The sequence below is a fragment of the Ochlerotatus camptorhynchus genome, unplaced genomic scaffold, assembly GCF_037179485.1.
Source record: "Ochlerotatus camptorhynchus isolate MF236.1 unplaced genomic scaffold, CSIRO-AGI_Acam_v1.1 ptg000035l, whole genome shotgun sequence".
Taxonomy (NCBI): Eukaryota; Metazoa; Arthropoda; class Insecta; order Diptera; family Culicidae; genus Ochlerotatus; species Ochlerotatus camptorhynchus.
The window spans coordinates 1,248,035-1,272,348 of NW_027040526.1; the positions used below are offsets into that span (position 1 = coordinate 1,248,035).

The 24,314-nt window shown below is 39.6% G+C and overlaps 2 protein-coding genes across 3 annotated transcripts in view; one reads left to right on the forward strand and one right to left on the reverse strand.

Annotated features, from left to right (window-relative positions):
- geko overlaps positions 1-1,805 on the forward strand; it is a 47,847-nt gene extending 46,042 nt beyond the window's left edge. Inside the window, exon 3 of the mRNA XM_065231979.1 lies at positions 833-1,805. Within this exon, the coding sequence (XP_065088051.1) occupies positions 833-1,022 (190 nt within the window). The 3' untranslated portion in view covers positions 1,023-1,805. The remainder of the gene's footprint in view (positions 1-832) is intronic.
- SP2353 overlaps positions 1-24,314 on the reverse strand; it is a 741,117-nt gene that overhangs the window by 440,953 nt on the left and 275,850 nt on the right. For both annotated transcript variants that reach the window (XM_065231894.1, XM_065231886.1), the window contains one exon: positions 13,886-14,002. In XM_065231894.1, the coding sequence (XP_065087966.1) occupies positions 13,886-14,002 (117 nt within the window). The remainder of the gene's footprint in view (positions 1-13,885; positions 14,003-24,314) is intronic.

Here is a 24,314-nt window from a genome sequence, read left to right on the forward strand (position 1 = left end):
AGGAAACTTTATTATTGCGTTATTTTCCGTTACATTTCATTGCATTTTGACCCTTTCCACCGTAGTAATGTATTCGTTTAGCTATATGTAAGGTGACAAATTCTCATCTTTCGCGATCTCAAAGCAATCTCATCGGTATACAGTGTACCTCAAAATTGGGCATGCAGCTGTCCGTACATATCAGAAAAACCGCTGTACGAGTACAATTTAAAAAGATAGATTTATAAATTTTTGGCTGCTTGCTCATCAACCATTTATTGGTTATCGGTATAGTATTGGGCTTATTTCGATGAGTGTGTAAGAAGTTAGAGCTATTTAGCTAGATTTCCAAAAAAAAAAACACATTTTCTTGAAATACAATGTACCAAACATATTGTTTTGCTAATCTGTAGTCATAATGAAGATCTTTAAAATGCCGCTAATTTTACTAAAATCCGCCTACTATGAAAAAAGTTGAAAATATACCGTTTTACTGAAATTACTCAAACTTCATACATACTCTGCCAATAAAGTCCAAAGTTATACTGATAAATCAATAAAAAGTTGTTGAACCACTAGCCGAGATTTCAAAAATCTATCTACTCACAGTCTTTCAAAAAAAAAATCCCATTCAGATTTTTGCTCAAATTCGAGATACACTGTATATGGCAACTCTGTAAGAAAATTCGTCGTAGCGAAGCGCCGAAATGTATGCATCCCAGTTAGCATGGTTACCAACGTGCGAAATGAAAGAGTGTGATATTCAACGAAACAAGCCAATACCCAACCCGACATAGCAAATTTCCTCAAAAAACAACAGAACACTAACCATCGTCTTTCTTTTCTCACCCAGGTCCACGACGTTATCGCTGACGATGGCAGTGAGCCCTACCAAGTGGCACTTTGCAGCGCACATGGGTCAACTGTTGCGGGACGCCGGCGACAGTCTGGTTACCCCGATGGGCTGCTCGCACCTGTGGCCAAGCTGTCCGTACAGTTCGAAAAAGTTGCTCAAACTCACCAACGTGGTCCAGCTGAAATGATTGCCCGAGTACCGCTGCGGGATTTTTCAACTACGGAAGTGGTCGGGGGCAAGCGTTCACATTGTCGTGAAGAAGTCCTCCCTCAGCACTCTATTTACTCATTTTCTAGTAGCCAACCACCAACCACCACCCGCCAGCCTGCCAAATCCGAGCCATACATCACCGGCGATGCTTCTAAAATACGAACTGCAAATATTTGAAGCCACAGCTCGGGGGCCAATGTTTGCACAGTCGTCATCATCGGTGTGCCGGTGGTGACATTCCCATAACCGCCGCCGCCGACGTCGTGGCTTTGTTTTAAGCTGTTTTAGGTAGAACTGTTCAAGCCGAGATCACGCTGACTAATTTTCTCGATTCAAAATTGAAGAACCTGGGTGAATGATTTTACAACAATGTAAGATGTGTGATAACTGTGTATGTGTGCAATTGAATGCCTGTAACTGCGTATGATATTGTTTTAGCCTGTTGCAGCGTATGCTAATGTGATTTTATACACTAACTGTATATACTAGAATTAATTATGTGGCAATAATTGTACTGTTAGGTGCAGAAAAAAAAAATCCAAAATGAAATGAATTAATAAAGCATTGTAAATAAACACAAATTAAACGTCGTTTGACATCTATAAAAAATCTGTTAATGCACCCGTCGTGAACCATTCTCTGTGAATTATGTTAATATTTAATGCAATTTGAATTTGCGGTTCGTAATTGAGTGACATAAACGATTGCTTTGTTGAATTATGCTTGTATTTAAATGAGTGCTGTAAACATTTGAAGATAAACATCAATCGGTGGATAAATCAGGTATCAGAACATCAGTTAAACTCTCATGCTTTTAAACAGCTGAGAGCAATCCAGAGAGGAAAAATATTGAAGATAAATGATTTAAAATTAAATCGATGATCTCAGTTTTGTACTACAAAAATCAGTAAAAGTCGGTATTCATGGCCTTTTAAGGTTGGAAAGACGCTTGGAATCGGAGTAGGAAGGAAGAATATTTCAACGAATATCTGAGGAGATTGTCACTGAGTTTATGAGGAAAAATCCTAGTGAGTTCTTAGGTGGCGAATTTTGGTGATAGTTCCTAAAAAAATGGAATAAATTTCTATTTTTTTTAGTTCAGTCCATGGGAATTTAGAGGAGAATTCAAAGAAAAATCCAACTGAGCAATGTATCAAAAATTATGTGAATTGAGGAAGTAGTTTCGGTTGAAATCGGAGAAGAATTTCATCAGATTTTTTTTATTTCAACAATTGATACGTTCTGCGAAAATTCCAAGTTTTCATATATAATTTTTAGCGATTTTTTTTTTCAAAAATTTAATTCGAATTCAAAAGTTGAATTCGAACTGAACTCTTCATTAATGCAAACCATTCAGGGAACGGGAATTTAAGAGACATATTTTAGTCCACGGGAAGCCAAAATTAATTCAAATGGAATACAATCTTGACGATTGATCGATGAAAATTCTAAAGAGAACTCTGTGGAAAGATTAACTATTTTAGTCGAGGACAATTGGAAGTGAATCCTCATTAAAATTCAAAGAGCATTACTTTGACATTCTGACTTATATGAAATAGTAAAATATTAATTAACCTTCCTAATGCATTAGGAAAAAGTTACACATCGTGCATTAGCGGGTCAAAAAAGACTCAAACTGCAACTCGCTCCCAAAAATCTATTTTTGAATCGATTCTTGGTCTATTGGCTTCAAATGAAAAATTAAGGTTCTTTAAATGGCACCCTGCCCTCGATTTAATCAATTTTGTCATTTAGGCTACCCAGTACCGGTTCCGATAGAGCACACTTCCAAAACCTCATGTACTGGTACCGTCCTTAGGCTCAAAATTTGTGATTTTTCATCCAGAAGTAAATAAACATCATAAACAAATTCATGTAAATTTAGGTGCTCTGAGAGTGCCATGTACGAGCGTCAATTTTGACATAAATTTGAGTCATAACAGTCGTGAAATATATATATACATATTACATTACATGACATGTTTGTTTACGTCTCATCTTTTATGTCACCGATAGATTCCGTCACGTATAAAATTAGTTATTTCTAAGGATGTACCATAGGCCAACAGGTGGTTCTGGCCACATCTGGATACCCGGAACCGGTTCCGGCAGGGCCTCAAAAATGAAACTTCCAATCCTTCATGTACTGACTCAAAATTTCTGATTTCTCACCCAGAAGTAAATAAACATCATACCACCGACGAAATGATGTGACAGCTCATAGAAGCTACTTTCAAAATCTTGCCCAAGACGCCATATTTAAAATACGTTAAACACTAGCGCCATCTACTCATTCTATCGTGACATATCATGAGCACACGTAAAATTTATATCGACTTGGTTTGCGTCTCACCTCATTTGACAGATCTGATCGCCCGTTGGACAGATCTAATCGCTCATTTGACAAATCGAATTGCGGACAAACGAAATGCTCCAGTAGCATGTCGTTTCGTCGGTGATCATACCATGGACCAACAGGTGGATCTGACTTCATCCGGATACCCGCAGGTTCCGGTAGGGTTCAAAAAGGACACTTCCTAAGCCTAATGTACTGGTATCAGGGGCCTCATAGTCTAGTCATTAAATGCACGGTATTACCAAGCCGGAGGCAGCAGGTTCGATTCCCGGTCCGGTCGAGGGAATCTTTCGGGTTGGAAATTTTCTCGGCTTCCCTGGGCATAGAGTATCATTATGCTTGCAAACAATATACAAATTCATGCATTGTTATTGGCATCGAAAGTTCTCAATTAATAACTGTGGAAGTTCATTTAGAACACTAAGTTGAGAGAACGCAATAAGCTAATATGCGCTAAGCAATAAGCTTGAAATGCGAATAAGAAGAGGAAGAAGACTGATATCGTCCTACGGCTAAAAATTTATTAATTTTCATCCAGAAGTAAATAGACTGGACAATCCTAGCCTGGGATGTGTGGTCATTTTTAGTAAAACAATATGTTTATCATGATTTCTAATTTCAGGACTGGTAGCGATCAAGGCTGTCAAAAACAATGATGTTAGTGGCCATTTTGAAAAAAAAAAATAAGTGACCAAATAGTGACTTATAGTTCTAAAAAAAATCGACTGAAAAGTTGCCTAACGGAAGAAATGAAGTCGTTCTGATGGCACACCCAATAAATGTTTGATCTAAATTGACTGATGAGCGTTTTAGATGAATAATTGCATACCTTTTACGTTGTTTTTCCTTTTAATTCCACTACTATTGAATCACTTTCATTGTCACTAATTCACCGTCCCTAATTCACTTTCACTATTTTACTTTCACTAACGCTTTAAACTATAACAGACATCTGTTATAGATATAGCTTAAAGTGATAGTAAAATAGTGAAAGTGAATTAGTGAAAGTGAATTACTGAAAGTATTACTAAGAGGAAAAACCACGTAAAAGGTATAAATGTTTGATTTTTTTCCTTGATTTGTTTTTTGTTGATCTTTCAAAGTAACCACCAAGCCCGCAACTACCCGATAATCGCCCTTTTTGCGATATAAGGTAAATATAGGGTCTCCGAACTTTATATCAATCGTATAGCAGGCTCATATACCAAAAAGGGCGATTAACGGGCTTGTTGGTTACTTGGGTTGTTTCCGTACTGAGTACCAATGCTACAGATGGGGAGGCAGCTCTCACACCTGGACCCTACCTATTGACGCATCAACTCATAGACCGGGGCCAAAGGCTTTACTTGATCAGAGATGGTATGTCTCAGAAAATTCCGATGACGCCGACTAGGATTGAACCCAGGCCTTTTGGGGGGAGAGGCAATCACACTTACCACTACACCACCGGCACCGCTATAAATGTTTGATGATTTAGACTTAATCAATTAGTATCTCGTAAGGGAAGGGACCCCAGCGTAGTGGCTAGCATCCATACCTCAAATAGCTGGCAACATGGCTGTGAGGATGTAAAGAGAAAGTCGACGAAGAGAATCTATCACTGTTACTGATGACCAGCTTGAAATGTTGTTATTGAAAAAAAAGTCCAACAAAGAACTAATGCAGTTTTCGGTATGTAATTGATCTGAATGGTTTCCCGAAAACCATCTTGATACTTCAAATATTATTTTTATGTTTATTGTTTATTGTTTATTGTTGTTTTACATCAACAGGCTGGATGAAGCCGCAATGATTTTAACCTTATCAACTATGGTAAAAAAATACATTCAAGCATGGTCATAACATAAAAAAACATTAAAAAACGTATATCTTATAGTCAATATCTTAACTCCTGCCGGCGAAAAACAGAAGAAAACTTTCGACGAAGCGCATCACGGGAGAGATGAAAGTCGAAAACAGATGCAACTCTGTTGAATGTTCACTGCAGTCCGCAAATCGCACCATACGCTCCATAATTTGTGCGACGTAGAGGCAGTCTTAGCATAAGGTTATTACGAAGCGGTCGGGGTTGAACATTCAGGTCAATTTGCCTCAGGATAGCCTCACAACCTGTCCTTACTTGTAGGATATCGGCCACGGTTAGGGCTCTGTTTGTGTCTCTTCTAGTCCGGAGAAGTTCTAGGTCGATAAGTTGACAACGGCTTTCGTAACTTGGTAATCGAAACGGATCGTTCCAAGGCAATCAACGCAACGCAAAACGAAGAAAGCGACGTTGAACAGATTCAATTCTCTCGGCACCGTTGTTGTAGTTTGGGTTCCAAACCGCTGAACAATACTCAAGCGTCGATCGAACAAGCGAACATTAGAGAGATTTTAGACAGTAGGTATCAGTGAAGTTTTTAGCTATCCTAAAAATGAACCCTAAAGTTCTTGACGCCTTATCAACAACATATGCAATGTGTTGCTTGAATGAAAGCTGCGAACCCAAGATCACACCCAAGCCTTTCACCTGATTCACGCGTTCGATTGTCGAGCCAATCAGGTCATAGCTAAATATTATCGGTTGTTGTTTTCGTGAGAACGTAATAGCGGAGCATTTGGCTGGGTTCACTACCATTCTGTTTATCCTGCACCAACTAGCGAATACATTCAGTTGACGTTGAAGAAAGTGACAGTCAGCAATGGAGCAGATTGGTAGGAAGATTTTGAGGTCATCTGCATATGATAACCGAGGAGCTTCGATGACCAGATGCACGTCGTTGAAGTACAGTATAAAAATTAACGGTCCCATGTGGCTTCCCTGAGGTATACCTGATGTGGCGAAGAAGCTAGCTGATCTGCAATCTCCTATGGCAACTTTTAGTTGCCGACCGGTAAGATATGATCGAAACCAACTCAGAAGATTACCGCATACACCGAGCCTGCCGAGTTTAGCAATCGCAATAGCATGGTTCAACTTGTCGAATGCTGCGGATAGGTCTGAATAAATAACGTCCGTTTGAACCCGATCCGACATGCTTTCGGTTGTATGGTAAGTTGGTAGTTGTAGAGCGGCCGACAGTAAACCCATGTTGATCAGCATTCAAATACTGCTTGCAATGGGACAGCAACGGTTCCATAATCACTAGCTCGAATAGCTTCGAAACGGCACTTAACGATGTAATTCCTCGATAGTTATCCACAGCTCGTTTCCTTCCTTTTTTGTGGACAGGAAACATGTGCGCAAATTTCCAGCAAGATGGAAATATGCCACCTGAGAGAGACACTCGGAACAGGCGAAGAAGCGGAATTAACAAGCTAGCAATATGTCTCTTCAAAAATACAGATGGAACTCCATCAGGTCCAGGATTGAAGAATGACTTGAGCAGAGTCGCGGCCTTAGAAATCATTTCTGCATTAATATCAATTGCACCCAGCGTTTGATCGTTTACTGGAACGTTCCTGGCAGCCAGGTTAATATGGTTGTCAGTTAGTGTCATATGTATGGCATATATCCTGAACAGTGGCAGCAACTTCTCCGTTGAATTTCATAGACGATGGGAGGCCGGATTCCCTGCGTTGCTCGTTCACGTAGTTCCAAAAGGATTTCGGGTGTAGCTTAAGTTTGCGCTGGATGCCTCGTTGGAAACTTGAAAAGCATTCACGACTGACTCGCTGGTACATGTGATTCAGCCTCACATAATGTAGTTTCAGAGGAAGCGTGCGATACTTCGTAAATCTTCTCAATGCTGCTCTCTTGATTGACTTCAACCTACGTAGCTCTCTCGTCTGCCAGGGAGGGTGAGACACTGTGTGGTGAGTTCTTTTCGGGATGTGTCTGTCAATGACATATGCCAAGACATGTGAAAAGGTTTGCGCTGCAGCCTCAACGTCATCTGGATCAAGGATGTTCTCCCATACCATGTTAGACAATACATCTATGATGCTACGGTGATCAGCTTTACGGAAGTCATAAGAAACCATAGCAGTATAGTCGCCGAAATCACGCACGAGTTTGTCCTCAACAGTGACAATTAGAGGAGGGTGATGTGGAACTAGCTTAGTTAGTGTACAAGGAGCCGAGGAAATTGATGGAGCCCTGTCCTGTGTGCTCACGATGCAGAGGTCCAAACTACGACCATTTTCGTTAACTACATGGTTAATTTGAGAAAGCGTCGCTGCGCTGTAGTTGTCGAGAAGGCTAATAGCTCCTGCGTGAAATGTAGAGCTATCAGGATCTGGATACAGGAATCCGCTATGAGATGGACTCCACGAAACGTCTGGCAGATTGAAGTCACCAAAAATGAATATCTCATCAACTGGAGTGGAACTTTCGACAACTGTGAAAACTGACCGACAGTGAGTATCGATGAGTTCATTGTCGCGGACTCGATCAGGTGGAATGTACGGAGTGCATAGAAATAGTGTGCGATCACCCAGATTGATGGCTGTCCAAACCTGCTCCACATTGTTCCATGAATCGTTCTCGATGGCCTTTGCCTCCAACTCGCTACGGACAGCTAAAAGGACACCTCCACCAGTAGATTTACGGCTGTTGTTAGGATTCCGATCGCAACGAAAGACCTCGTAGTCATGATCGAAGACTTGACTAAAAAGCGTTCGATAATCGAGCCACGTTTCGCACAGGACAATAATATCGTAGCAACGATCCGATACAGCTAGGCGGTACTTTTCAACATCAGAATTCATTCCACCGGTGTTTTGGAAGAAGATCACGACGTCCTGCTTGCGGCAAGGAATCGAACGACTGCTCTCCCTGGAAATCACAGATACATCAGGCAATAACTGACCATCATCAAGTCTCAATGGATACTCGCCATAGTGAGTGGGTTGGAAGACCCCCTCTCCGCATCCGACAGCAGGTCCGGAACGACTATACAGAAAAGAAGGCTGCTGATGGCAGGACTGAGACGGAGGGATTGGGGGCTTCCATGGGGCTTTCTACGGCGCGTTCCGGGTTTCCAGGATTAGGAGTTACAGAGGCATCATCACAATTACTAACATAGTTAGAATTGCTGAAAATTTGCTCGGAATCAGGCAGTGAATAGTTAATATATTGATTGTACTTGCTTGTAGTGGCAAGGTGGAAGACTCCTGATTCATATCCAGCCACAGGTCCAGGACGACTATGCTGAACGCTGGCGGGAATCGGCACGACTGGGCTGGAGTAACCAGGAGCTTCCAAAGAGCGGTCTATTGTGCGTCCCGGAGATGAATTAGGATTGTTCGAACAGTAAAGCGGATGTTGTGAATGAGCAGTATCAGAAGTGTTAACTGTATTTTAATTGGAAATCAATGAGATGCCTCCCTGGCACTCGATTTCCATCGGCTATTAACCACTAATTGGCAATCGGAACACTATGGTGATTAGAATAGGAGGATTATAACCCAAGTAACAATTTGCGATTTATAAGGGTTCTGTAGATCATGATGTAGACTTGTAGAATACTATAAAACCTCGATAAAACTTTCAATGTTACTTGTGAATAATGCTAATAAAAACAAAAAGTTCCCATATGAACAAAGTCCATACAAAGTATCAAATAACATGAACAGATTCGCCAAGTATGTTGCTTTGACGTAGTAAACGATAGTTTTTAGATTCTGGAAAGACGCTTATTGTAAGGAATAGTGCGAATGGTTATTTTTCAATTATTATTTTATTTTATCAGAACTACGGTCTATTTTTGATTAGAATATTCCTCGTTGAGTTCATACTAAGCATTGATTCTGAGAAAGTGACATCCATGCCATAATGCAGAACCTAGCAAGGATAAATAAAAGCTTGTGTTTCACTTTGACTGAGATTATTGCTAAGAGTTTGCTTGTTACTTTGGAAATGTGAATTTTCAATCTGTACATTTCGATATTCACATCATTTGGTTGATCCAACCAGCATTTGTTGACCTTCCAATTCAAAGCAGTTCAGCAGAGGGCTTGTGTTGCGTGACACGTTTCATGAATCATTCGGTGTGCTCGTAATGGTTTCGAGAAAGAGCCGTTAAACATTTTGTCCGGCAACGTCGCATCAAACTCCTAGAATCTGAAAATATGCACAACCACTGTCGGGATCAATGGCACAATAATATTTGTAGCCCGGTGATCTTGCAGCACTCCTGCGCTATGTCCGCAAAACTTTTAGGCCTCTACCTTTGACGAAGAAGGATACCCGGAACCATGTCTTTGGAGCATCGTTAATTATTTTTAATATATTGTCTGTAGGGTAGGATAGTGCAAAACTTGCGTATGGAAACTAAAATTAAGGAGCAAGTAATGGTGTATGGTTCATTACCATGTTTTCTACGAAGTTCAAGTGATTTCGAACTACAAAAAGATAATTTTTTTTAAATCGTTTCCAGAATTATAGCGGTGCAAAACGCCTAATTCATGGTGCAATATGCACCACAATATTAGGACAAAACTCACGACAACAATGGCCAAAACGCAGCACAACATTGGGGTAATATGCAGCGCATTATAGACAAACCATAACCCCTGCAAGTGAGAATACAAAGGCATGAGATATTTCAAATGGTTATTCCTTTTAGTTACATCAGTAATCTGGTCTCAATAGAGTGTTACACTGTGATTCATGAAGTAAAACATCTAAAAATATATACCAAAAGTGAATTCGTTCCATTGCTTTGCGATACATGCTGTTAAAAGCTTAATTTTTAGTCGATGATTTTAACAGCTGTGTCATGTTTTGAATGGAATCAGTAGGTCAATATAAGATGTTATGATCTGGAATTATTTGTGAATCCTCTAGTTGAAAACAAACACAATCCGTTACCCGGAAAATGCGTCTAAGGAAAAGTTATCGCTGTTTTTCTATAAGTGGGCATTTAACCCCAGGGGTGCATTATTGGCTGTTCTCCTTTACTGAATGGTCGTCATAGCGACAAGGTGCTGAGTTGCATATGTTGCGATTGAAAAAAAGGATTAACATGATTGCATTCTCATTAACTACTTAAAGAAAGGGAATGACCATTTCCATGCCCCTCAATACTTAAATTGCATTTTTCTGTTGCATGCAGAGAACATCACTATTATCAAAACGAGCAATTATCCTAGCTCCCATATTATCATACAAAAGATGCTAACCACCAGGGCAATCATTTCATGGAACGGATCCTTCACCTTTTGATGCTTATAGCCATATGTGTCACCTGAGAAGCAAATGAATCCTGATGTTTTCTCCAAAATCACTGTGCTCTTTCCCTTAGGTTTTTGGTACGGTGATAGGTAGGTACGTATAATTCACAACCAGCCAGTCCCAGTAGTGGCCAGCATCTCCCAAATAACCGAAAGCAGAAACATTCACACGAGCGATAAACCGCTTGTAATCCGCTCTGTTGATAGAGTCGAGTTTGCTTCTTCTGGCTTCTACTGCAACTTGCTTGTTCTGGCAGCTGCGGGCAGAAAAGGTTGCTTTTGGCATTCCCCTTGCTGACTGCTGGTTGGGGATTAAATTAAGACGAATGATTCTATGAATTACGGGCGGCAACGGGAACACGATTTTACAACATTGTGGGGTCATGTGTGGGTATATGTCGTCATGTGTGAGTGGCTTAGAGAGTGCAAATAAACCCACTGTCACCGGAATCCTGGAGCATGTGGACCGATGGGAAAGAAGTCAAATTGGACGAGAAAATTAGAAAATTCGGGTGTGTACATTTCTGCAAAGCTAGTGAAGGTGGAACTACAGTCGGGTCATGCATATTTAGTTGACTTCGGAGAGATTCTTGTCACAATTACTAGCTACATGAAGAATGTGGATGGAAGGTATTAGGCACATTCAAGGTGACAAAACAAAGTAACTATGATTTACTTTGTAATGCTGTTGCAGGTAAAACTCTGCTTGATGTGACAACGCGACCTAAAAACAGCATTCTACTCTTAATCTATTTTTGAATTTTTAAAAATTAGTGACGTCCCGTATCACCTTAAAGATATCGAGGACTGTTCTTCAATTGTTGTTGAATCGTTTTGCTGATTGGTGCACTTGGAACATGCTAATGTTGAGCATCCAAAAATGCAACACTACATCGCTTCATCGTAAGCGACTTGAATGGGACAAAAATATTTCTAGAAATTAATCTTCATTGTGGATTCTTGGAGGATTCCAAGAGGGATTGCTGAATATTCCTATTCACAACTAACCAATCAATCCCAGAAGACGTTCGGTGAAGCGCCGGAGAACCAAAGAGGATTTTTTTTTTTAGAATTCCAAGAGGGATAACCAAGAACCTCAAGTGCGATTATATAGAAAATCAAATGTAATTCTAGAGTAAATATTCAAAGTGTCATCCTCAACAGTCAATAGGGAGTGTGTAATTCTCAACCATCCATTTGAAATTTTAGTCTTAGTGATACTACGGATTTCCAAAGCTATTTATGGAGAATCAAAAATCAAATATATTAAATTAAAGAAAATCGTAGAATCTTACTAAAGCATATATTATAAATAATCTCAAGAAAGATTCCATGTAATCCCAAAAGAAATTTCAGATAACTCCAATAGAACGGAAACGGAAACGTCGTATTGAGATGCCCTACTTGTGTGATTTGGTCATATGAATAGAAGAGTTTACGTTACTCTCTCCGAAAGAAAAGCAGGGGAAAGTAGATTAAACTTATTTTATTAATATTGTTTACTCAATTGATTACAAGCAAAAAATATTGAAATAGCCTTTCTTATTAAGCAGCATGATTTCAATACTACCAACCCACCAACATTTAAAAAATATGTATGGTTTAGCTGTATTAGTTTTTCATGATTTATTATATTCTCGATAACACCAATACCATCAAATGGGAAAACAAGTGCAAATAAACGCTTGAGTGATTGATATTTGAGCCTTAATACAAAATGGTAAAGATTTCAAAATCTCGCAATTAATAATCTTTTATAAGCAAAACTACGCCTATGCTTTGCAAGGAAAGGGCTTAAAAAGATTTGTTTACAAAAGCAGATAGGCCCTACTCAATTGTTGGTCGATAATTGTCTGGCATAGTGGTTGTTGTCCATACCAGGGACGTTCAAATCAAGAGTTGAAATTTGCATGCAGGTCCAAACATCCATTTAAGGGCTCCATACACACTGCAATCTGATTGACATCCAGGTTGTGTTGATGTTCGATTGTATCGTGTGGTTGCAGACAAAATTGACAGTTAATCAATCGGTTGAAGTGAAATGAAAGCGTTTTGATTTACGGTGGGCGGAAGTTAAGTCTGCCAACCTGGTTGAAGAAGTCGCACAAACATCGCTTGTATTTTAAATGGGTTGGCCAACAGGTTGACGCAGATTGGCTCGGAAAGGAGATTTGACAACCAGTCGAAGTATCAAGTTGACCACCAGGTTATAGTGTGTGTAGGCTGTATTTGACGTTATATCCACGAAGTAGACTTTCAAAATAATCGTATACATTTATCTTATCTGGGTTAGATGATTCGTATTTCAAATGAATCTACCTATGATGTCGGTTTCCTTATTTTAATTAAAAACAAATATTTCCTGCTAAATTTCCCATCATGATTTCAAAAATAAAATGCTGACTCTGTTGAAGTGATTATTCAAAGTTTCGTTTAACCTCTCTCCCGTTCAATGGAAGTTCGTGGTTTGAAAACGCTCCCATAGACTGAGTAACCGCATGAATGGGGCAATTTTTGCTTTCGCATATCGGAAAAAAGCAATTCAACCCGGCGGACGCAAGCCAACGTGTAAATCATGGTTCGTTTGGGGGCTTACCACACCAGAAGCGAGAATCGCAACGCAGCTGTTATGGTTCGTTCAATCCACCTTTTTCTCCATTCGGATGAGTATCGGTACTGGGCCAGCAGGGCTGTAATCCTCAGCGCCACAAAAACACTTGATCGTCAGGAGGAGCCACGTGGCGGCAGTGAGAAAGAAAGGTTTCTCTGATAACAACACAAAGCTGTTGAATGCCATAAATCTTCCAACTTGCACACGGTCCTGAATTTGGGCACTGCTTCCTTCCATCCCCCCAACCACCCATAAAAGCGATAGCCCATGAGGGGGGATAACTCCGGTAGTAGTTTGATTCATGTTGTCGTTCCTCTTTGTACTCATTCCCATTTATACTGGGACAACTGGGGCAGCATCAGCAGCATAGGAAGTGGTCAGCGAAAAATCTCTCTTTCTCTTATCGGAAGCTTTGGGAGTTCGTTTTGCACCCTTTTTCCTGCTCACCGCTGCTGTTGATAATCCCGTGATGAGCTTCCAGGCTACACGGTTTGGCCACGTGCACTACTCTTGACAATAATTTTCCTGTCAGCGAGGAAATCCGACCACTTAGAGAGCAATTATTGTGCAAATTGGACAGCGCTTATGATAATAAGTTCGCTTCAGGTGTGGACATGTGGATGATTTGTGGAGCTGGATTTTAAGAGCGATGCAAGGTTTTTACATTATTGTAGGGATTTAAGTAAAATGAAGAAAAAAAAAACCCCCACAATCTTACCTTGACAGCTGTATCCATTCTTGTTCAGCTCGAATCCCTCCGTGCAGTCGCACTCGTACATGCCATCGTGCAGTTCGTAGCAGAGCTGCTCGCAAGGACTGCCATGACCGCAGCGCCCTGAAAGTACACAGAAAACAAAACGCTTGTTGAACACACCAAACATTCCAATTAGTGTTCCTGTGGTCCCGCGAATAAACAAAAAAAAAACAACAACAACAAAAGCTAGCAAATCTAAAAAAAAATCAACAGTGCGACAGAGGTAGAGGATGTCATCTTTTGTTGTTTTGAAATCCATTTGAGAGCAACAACAATTTTGCGGAATCAATTTGCAGGCGATGCTATCTTCCATGCGATTTTGTGAAGTGATAGGGACGATATGGTAACCATCGGAACGTCCACTACTACTGCTTTAGGTGGTTCGAGAACAGAGCCGGTTTTCGCTTGTGAATTTCACATGTGTGGGGCTTTGGTCCACAAAGTGCTCGAAACAGGAAACCTATAAATCATGCTGTAATTCATAGAGCTTCTAACAAAAGTTTTTTATCCTTGCTCTGTGTGTGGGTGGGTTTGATATTAGTTTCCTATTTAGTTTTTATTGCAAAGTTATTTTACTGGGTGTAGATCGTTAAGGGTTTTGCACATCCAGTTGGAGTGTGAATTATTATTGAATCGAAATTTTCATTCCTCGCTTTTGGAATTTTGAATGTTTAACTTATTTGAGTAAGGGATGGTTGGTTGGTTGTCTTTATTAAGGAGATTTTCAGCCAGACGCTGATTCAGCCCCAAAAAGTTTTAATAAAGGGAAACGTATAACGAAAGTATCGAGCAAGGACTACTATCTCGTGAAGTGGAAAATCAGCAGGTCAAATGTGATTCTAGAATTTGATGACCATTGTAATTTGAATCGAGGAGGTTCCTAGAATAAAAATAGAAGTAATGACTAGGGTTGGGAGTACCGTAACCGGGAACCGGTAACATCGTCCAAATATACCAAACTGAAATAACGAATTTTGATATGGACAAAACATCGGTAATTCTGATTTTTTTATTTTTTTTTGTTAAAAAATTTTACAATAAACTTGTTTATTCATGTTTTTCATGAACCAGAAATTAAATTTTCATTGGATATCAAACTATCTTATTTCGGCATTTCTCCCTCTGACGATGATGTGTTAGAATGGATGGTACTTCACGTATGAAAAAAGTGGAAATGCTTTCTGCCATGCCCCATATCATACACTTGAAATCAATCTCATGTTGATGCAAATAGTTTGGCTACAGTTTACTTTCAACTGTGGACAGCAGCACAGTTTCGATAGTGCTATCGACAGTTTGTATACCCGACCCTGATGCATTGTTCTATGCGCGCATTGTCTTTGCCCGCAGTTTGGTTGTGTGTGGCTGCTGTTGAAGCAAAAATTGACCACCATTCAAACAAAGCTTTGGAAATGGTGCTGGAAGACCGCCGTTGGTCGAAATTGTTTATTTCACTAAGGCGCTGGCCGTGAATCCTGCCAATCTGGAAGCTATATTTAGAATAGCTGAGGAGAAATCCATGTTCATCAAATTTAAGGCCAAAGATGCGATGCTCCGTACATTGCTGCATAACCCGGAGCAATTAATTTGACATTATGATGATGGAAAGGCAGTCGAGGTACACATGTCAAATGCAGGGAAATACATTCAATATGTTGTTGTTTATTGTATAAGTCTCCTCCATCAGAACGGGAGCCGCTTCCAGTGGTTTCATTGAATTACAGTATCGCCAACGGGGGGCAGAGCCCTTCCATTGCAGTAATGGACGCAAAACGTGGTCAGCACTCACACACTCATCACGAAACGGTTGCTTTCCAAAGTCGACGACGCATCGACCGAAAGAACTGCCGATGAAGAACAATGAGGAGAACCACACAATAGCTGGTGCCAAGTAAACAGACGATCGCGTGACACACATCGAGAGTAGCCTGTTTATGTCGACAGCCGAATGAACACTGATATTCAATATGTGCACGTGTATAATCTGCCACCTGAAGTTCCCGACAAACACCTGGCGTTGGTGCTAGGTAGATACGGTCAAGCAAAGCTCACCGTCCGTAAAAAAATTCCAGTTGACCTGGGTTTCGCCATTTACACTGGTGTACATGGTATATACATTAGACAGATGAAAATTTTGAAATTTTCCCTCCACAGTGTTCAAACGGTTTCAAATCGGGGCCCGATAAGCATCCGAAAGTTTAAACTCATTTGATAAGAAACTGACTTGGCACAAACCATTTAAAGTTTATATGGAAATTACTATGGGAAAACAAAACTTTTTGTTCATTGTATTCTAGCCTTTTGACATATTGCACTTCTAACAAATTCTATTGCTATTCTAATGGGAATTTTTATCAACTACAACTTTGCAGAAACTCGTTTCTTAGCCAAACGTCAAATTAAATAGTTATTAATTGTATAATAGATTGATAATCTTATGGCAAGTTTAAGCAACTGTATTGTGGGCAACACTGTATTCTGCAGTGTGACATAGTAGCCATGATTTTTGTCCTCTATTCTACGCGCCATGAACACCAATGTTGCCTGCTGAACAGTTGATTGAGCATAATCATAAGACATCAGTGACTTGAATCATTAATAATTTTTGTTCTTTACATTTGATCGAAAAGTGGTGTTGAACAAAGTTGTAGCTGAGAAAATTCAACAACCTCCGGTATCATTTTCTAAAGTAGGAGAACTGGTGAATTTTGAGATAGATATGAACCGAAATTATGGTTTCTCCATAGTAATTCCCATATAAACTTCAAATGGTTTGTGCCAAGTCAGTTTCTCACTAAATGAGTTCAAATGTTGGGGAGCCAATTTGGAATTGTTTGAGCACTGTGGAGCGAAGGTGCATCAGTCTAAATAATATACATATATACATGTGAAAAAATAAATTCCTACTACACTACTTTTCCTCAGTCGGAAGGGGAATGTATTCCATCAAGGGAACAAGAACGTGTGTTATGTTTGCAAGATGGAGGAGCACCGAATGAATTCCTACCCCAAGCGGCAGGCTCTGAAGCAGCCAGAGAAGAGCCAACTGGATGAAGAAAAACGCGATTGATGTGATAGCAGTTTGTAAACTAGTTTGTGCCACACCGGACGCGATTGAGCTGCTAGACGAAGGTATAATGGCAATCGACGAGATGACCCCGGAGATTGAAGAAAACAGATTAGAATAACAAGCAAGCGGCAACCAGGTTCAGCAGCGATTCTAATACCGGAAATAGCCGAATAATTTGTAAATGTATGTTACTATGATGCATTTTAATGGAGAGTCACAAAGTCTGTTCCAGTTAGTGTTTGGCCGCTTCTTTTTAATTACTGTAGCGTCTCTACAGTAGCGTTGTCGTAACAAAAAACTGTTGATAGCGTTTACAAGGATTGTTTATTCAGTGGTGAAAATTTCTTCAGGATTCAAACACAGTTATTAAAGATGGAACACGAGAAACTTTCCACAATTATGCACAATCACGTTGAAAACTTACGATGAAACTTACGTAAAAATGGACTTTGGACAAATTCCGGGTCAAAAATGTTACCTTGACAAGGCATTTGCAGTTGTGGAAAGAAAACCAAGGTTTTCATCACTAAAGCGACTATGAATGGACAATTTACAAGGAGAAATGTCTCCAAAGAGCATTTTTCCTTTCATTTAGTCACACGAAGTATCGTAAAGTTCTGGCTCGACTTTGCCAGCTGCCATTTCAGCACGGATGTCATTGAATGGAATAAGCAGAATGTCGAATTTTTATAAAAAAATTTAAAGCCCCCAAAAAGTCCAGATTTCCACACAATCGAAATATGTTGGGCAATTATCAAGCGTAAATTGAAGAAATGTGGCAAAACAATCAAAACACCATCTGATTTGGAGAAGTGGTGGAAAAGGATGGCAGATAAGGTTGACAGTACTACTGTGCAAGACATGATGGGAGGTATTCAGCGAAAATTTTGAAAATTCATCCGAAAAGCTGACGAAAATTTGTCTTGTATTTTTTCCCTTAAAGTTAAATAAAAAAACCTATAAAATGATACCTTTAGCGTTTTTGAATGTCATTTCTCCTTGGATAAATTACTCATTCGAACTGATTTTAAATCATATAAGTTTACATTTTAGATCGTGCTAAGTTATGAGACATTCCATGAAATATTACAGATATAGCATGCGCCCGTCCATCTTTGTAAGCACAATTCGATATTTTACGCGAAAAGGAAGTTTACATGCGAGAATGTTAGCATGCATGGATGTTTACATCACAAGCAAAATTCCGTATCCCATCAACTGCTGTTCAATCAACAAATTATATAAATGATTATTAAATTATAGAGACAACTATTTACAGTTATAAAACAGGTAGAAGCGGCAGAGCAGGAACAAAAATTCTGGAGGACAAAAGCCAAAAGTTGACGCGGTGAAAGCATAGATGGCAGTAGTAGAGTAGATAGCTATACGCCAGGAGAACAAGAGGAGCCCAATAAATGTAGTGCTGACTGAAATAGTGCATAATTTTTCTCGGATTGTTGATGTCTTGCCATGAGGGGCAGTGCAGAGTTCACGGTAAGAAAAAATACTCAAAATTAAGTTTAAAAAAACTCAACGTTGGGTTCTATCATTTGAGGTCCGCCGTTGAGTGAATCAGAAAAGCGGCGTTGGTTAAAATTTACTCAACTATTGAGTAATAATAAATGAACTCAAATATAAGTTTATTTTCATTGAGGTTGCTTTTATGCGCCTTTAACCATTTCATTTTCACAAGCGTTGATAGACGAGTGGTCAACACACGGGCCCCGTAATCTCAACGTACATGGTTCGGTTCCAGTCTGCTCCGTTTTATTATTTTTTTTGTCAACTTGGTCAACGCCAGGATTATTCAAAAATGAGTTTTCTTCTTTAACTTAATTTTACCTAGCCCCACGGAAGCCACGTGATGAGTGAAAGGAACTCAATTTTGGGTACTTTTTTCTTACCGTGTTGACTGTAATTTCAAAAACATAATTTGATATTATTTTGATAGCAAATTGTCAAGTGATGACCTTCCATCGTTCCAAAGACCCGATAATGTATGAATACTACATCGATGATACTGTGCTTAATAGGGTGGACCATATGACCGATCTTGGTGTTGTGTTGAATTCGAAGCTTTCCTTCCATTCCTATAACGCATCGATTATTTCCAAGCCTTTATCTCCAAAATTGCCCAGGACTGGATCCACACTGCCTAAAAGCGCTATATTTTTCCATCGTGCGAGCGACCCAACAAACAATTCAGAGTCACAAATATGCATATATATTGGATAAATGCTTTATAGCAGTGTACAATGCTGAATAAAACGGGCTGTCAAATTATGTGCTGACAAAACCTCATGGAGATCGATAGATGCACCGTTATTCCGCTATTTGCTCTGATTTGATTAATATACTTATTAAAAGCTATACAAACGATGACTGCTTTCTGATTCAACACCAGAAGTTTGATCAAATAACACACTGAATAAGTGTAATTTGCACATACATTGACGCTTTAATTCGACTGTTTTCAATTGATTTAATAAGATGCTTTATTATACGTCTAATAATTGTTTTCTAGCTCCATTATTAGATTCCATTGCATTGCTTAACAATATTGCTGAATAAAGGTGAATACAGTCAGCATAATAGCTCTTATACCACTATGCGTCCATGATTTAATTGCATGCTTTGTAAATGCTTTACAAACGGCGTTTTTATTCATTATTCCACAGCACTGTTTCAGGCTAACAACAAAACGATATTAGTAGCATAGTGGTTACCGTTTCCGCTTGCCAAGTAGAAGGTCGTGATTTCAATTCCAACCCAAACCCTTTTTTTTTTATTTATTTTCTACGCCTAATTAATTTAAATCGTAATCATAGATCGTATCACTCACGACAACCAATACCGAATAGCCCAGCATCCTTTCCAAGTCTCATGTAAAACAACTGTGAATGAATTAATCATTCTCACATCTCCTTGAATTAGCTAGAGTTACGGCTGGGAGTGCTGATAGGTATTCAGATTCAAGCTTTTATTGCTTATTTAGCTGCCCATATGATGTATTCTAGGATAGCTCAGATGGCAAGGCAAGCGGCTGGTGATCGGAAGGTCATGGTTCGAATCCCATATAACGACATGTGTGTGATAAATTTTCTAATATATCTGTGTGGTGGGAGTGTGCTTCGAAAGAAATAATGACACAACAAAATCCTAAACGAGAATAACCCCCCTGCTCTATCTCGCTCTTATTTTCAGATTAATTATCCTGTAGTTGAATAATCGTTTAATAAATGTATAATAGTGTCTAATTGAACATTATTTCACATGAGAATCAAGCTTCTTTATACCATCGCTGTTTAAGGAAGTAATGATGTCTAATAACAGCTGAATAATCAAAAATTTGATCGAATAAGCTCTGTTACAACTCTTGTAAGCTTCTCGACATACCTTATTCAAAACCAAATATTTCGATGTTGTGGTTGAATTAATTCTCCAGATTTGTGTGAACAAAGCCTGAACAGAAGTTATTATTCAACATAGTACAAGTATCATTAAGCATGCAGTTGAATAAAATCGTCAAAAAGTCGTTTCTACAATAGGCAATTATTTGTTGGGGATTCTAGAAAACACTTTACTTGCATGGGCTCCAAACGACGTTACATGGAACCTAAGAATCGAGCGAGTCCAAAAAAGGTCCATACGGCTTGTTCTCAAGATCCGTCTGACCTTCAAGCGTATCCCGCTAGATGCCGTCTATATGGTCTTGAAACGCTTGATCGTCGACGAAAATTACAACAAGCTACGTTTGTCGTTAAATTACTCAACGGTGACGTCGATTGTTCCTATCTTCTATAGCTCCTTGACTTCCGTGCTTCAGGTAGGATATAACGTCAGTGGTCCCTGATGCAGCCGGAATTTCGTCGTATGGTTATAACCAGCCTATATCTGCAATGGTTTGTTTGTTTGCATCTGTTGAATCTGCTTTTAATTTCGGTATGTCCACGCCTGAATTTGTAAATAAAGCAAGAAGATTGAACATAATTTAGATATTCATTAAGACTGTTTTGTCCGATGATTTACTAAACAATAAATAAATAATAGTATTTTGATATCCGACTTTGCTAGGATTATCTCTCGCTTCAATAAGGAATCTTTTTCGTTTTGATTGGGATTTGACCAATTTTTATGTTGAGTGACGACACCCCAATAAGTCAAAAATTATCAGTTTTATGGTAGTGACATCGATTCTGAGCTGTTGCTGGTGCAAAGAGAGATGTTTTTAACGATTCTTAAAGAATCACATAAACCTATGGAAAACATTTCCAGCATCGTCGATTACATCAAATCTAAAGCACACTTGATAGATGTTTTGTCGGAGTTTGCATTGTTTACGTGTAGTCAACCACTGCTGAGAGGTCATTTTCAGGTTTGAGGTGACTTAAGACCTATCTACGATCAACCATGGGACAGCAAAAGCTGAACTGCATTTCATTATTTTATTTTCATAAGGACATGGTTAAAGGAAGGCATCATGAACGAATGTATCAATAAGAATATTCAATGGCAGTGCATGTTTTACGCATAAGAAGATACGTAAGGTATTCTTTTAAATTGTTGTAAAGGGAAAATCCATGAGCTATTTCCTTTTCAAACCATCTAGACCCCCCCCCCCCTCCCCCCTAAATTTTTATAGAAGTTGGTGCTTCTGTTCATACTTTATTTGACTTACATTATACCCAAACGAGAGGGAAGATATGAGGAAGGAAACAACTAGATGGGCACTCTATCATTTCATATACTGTATTGCTTGACAGCTTACGTAATCTGCTTCCAAAAAATAAAAGAAACACGATAGAAATTGTTTTGCTTAGGTTACCTGTGTGACCGCTTAACCGCTGAATCTCCTATAATTTGTATGATTATACGTTAACCATCGACTAACTAATACACCACTTCAATATTACACCCACTGAGCTTATCGATTTCACAACTGCATACCACAATGTAAAACCACAGGTGCACTTCCCAGCTGCCAGGCGTAAATACAAGTAGGTATGTATGTATTTCATATTCGGCATGGGTGTTGGATACCGAAATCTGGCCTGGATGCCAAAGGACACCATCGAAAAATTAATTTACATTTAAAATAAAACCGTTTTCCGATCTTGCCAGATGAAAGCCAGTCAGTGGGGACCGTTCAAAATTAATTGAATTCCCACATTTTTTGTGGCCTACCCATCTGCATATAGCCCTCAATTAGAATGCCCATGAATATGCAACAATCATCACCGCCGAGTACCCACTCGTATGCAGAATGTAGAGCTTGGTGGATGGAAGTCATTCGTTTTGGGACCATGGCGCCCGCCACGGTAAGTTTAAGGGATGCCAGGAACGAATATATAAAAAAAAAACTGTCGCTCCATCCTATCGTGGATGAATTGAAACCGCGCGCCGGTCGAGGTTTCTGCAGGCGGTTGTTGAGCGTTGGTGTTTTAACATTTTGCCCTCTCCGACGAATTCAGTTAGCTTGCTGGATTGGAAAACTGTAAATTTTATCACAAAGGCACGTGGGTTACTCGGTGCTTCCGAATTCCCCTTGCCTACAGGTTGCACCGGAGGCTGATAAATATGTATATGAGATGGCACTCTCTGATGGGCTCTTAAAATTCATTCATGCAAGTTTCCATCCAGTGTGCACGCAGTGTGGTTGCCTGGGAAAATTCATTAATTTCCCGTCGGTTTCGGGTGCTAGTGGCAACAGAGGGTAGTTTGGCTTTTTGGACATACCCCTGCCAATGAACGCGTTCGTAAAGAGTGTGTATTGTTTCATTTCAACTGAACTTTGTGCGTGCGATTCCAGGAATGGTACTTGGTGAAGTGCGCCATGCGAGAAGCTTTTGTATCGGTGTCAGTCAGCCCATGTCAGATTACGACAGGGCTTTTGTGTTAAGTGAGCGCTGGAAAATATCCAATTTCATTCTATTATGTCAGAATCATTTGCTAGGTCATGGCTCCATTCGAAAGGTTACCAAAATGGGTTTCAGCTGATATAGCAAAATAAACGTCATTACAATCAGGGGTTCAATATTTGTAATCACTTTCAACGTCAGCGGTCACCAGCAAGCAGGGTTGCTTCCACTCACTTGCTATTAAAAATCGTTTTTCAGAATTATTAAGTCATTAGATGTTATAATGTTAATTAGTACTTGTAAGTTACAAGAAGAGGTCATGACGTATGTGGTTGTCTCATAATACCTGTCAATTTCGCTTTCAGAGCGTCACAATCAGCAATCTTATGATTCGTGAGCGTTCACTCAGAGTGAGCGCTCACGAATCGTCAAATCGCTGATTGTGACGCACTAAAAGCAATATTTACAGGTTTTATATGCCAAAGACATACTCCACGACCCCTTCTTGTAACTTACAAGTACTAATTACCATTATAACATCTAATGATTTAATTATTCCGAAAAACAATTTTTATAGCAAGTGAGTGGAAGCAACCCTGCCAGCAAGTAACATTAGGGTGCAAAAAACCAAAACCACGGCTGGTGGCTGCCGGCGATGTCGCTATTGTTGATAAAGTCACGTAGCTCACCAACGGCAGCACCGATTATCCCTTCTTACTTTCATAACAACACGGCAACAACATAAATCGGGTAAAAGCTCAAAAGCTATTTAAACAACAACGAAGGCTTACGCTGAGCATTTGGAAGGGATCAGAATAATTAGGTCATCCATCGATTTAAGTAAGAGGAGAACTGACTTCCTGTAAGTAGGTATACATTTAATGGTAGAAGTACAGGTCAATCCCCATTTGGATGGTTATCTGCGTGTTAGCACTCTCCGATGGGTGTCTAATTGAAAACCGACCGCGAATGGTTGCCGTCATTACGATAAGAGTGGTTTTCGCTGTTTCGTGGTCAGCAGTGAAATGGGAAAAATAATCGATACGCGGCGGCAGAGTTGGCTGGTTGATGACTATTTTGCTGGTCGGTGGGTGTGAATGTTGGTTTCTTTTTATACCGACTAGAACCATGATTACAATACATGAGATACATTTGTGAAAGCCACACACAGCATAACTTGATAATTGGTTATGGGATTTAGAAATAACTGGTTGATCACGTACAACAAATTATCAAGAACCACACAGCAAAAAATCTGAATATTACTGGTGATGTAAACATCCATGCGTGTAAACTTGTATTTCGCATCACGCAAACTGCCAACTTGCTAGAAATAGCGTTATTTGTAATATATGCATTAAATGAACCCTAGCTATTCGGGATACATTCTGGATTGAGCATAGTAAGGCTGCTGTAAAACGATTCGTCTGTCTACGATGCTTTCTTCGCAAGCCGAAACAACTGC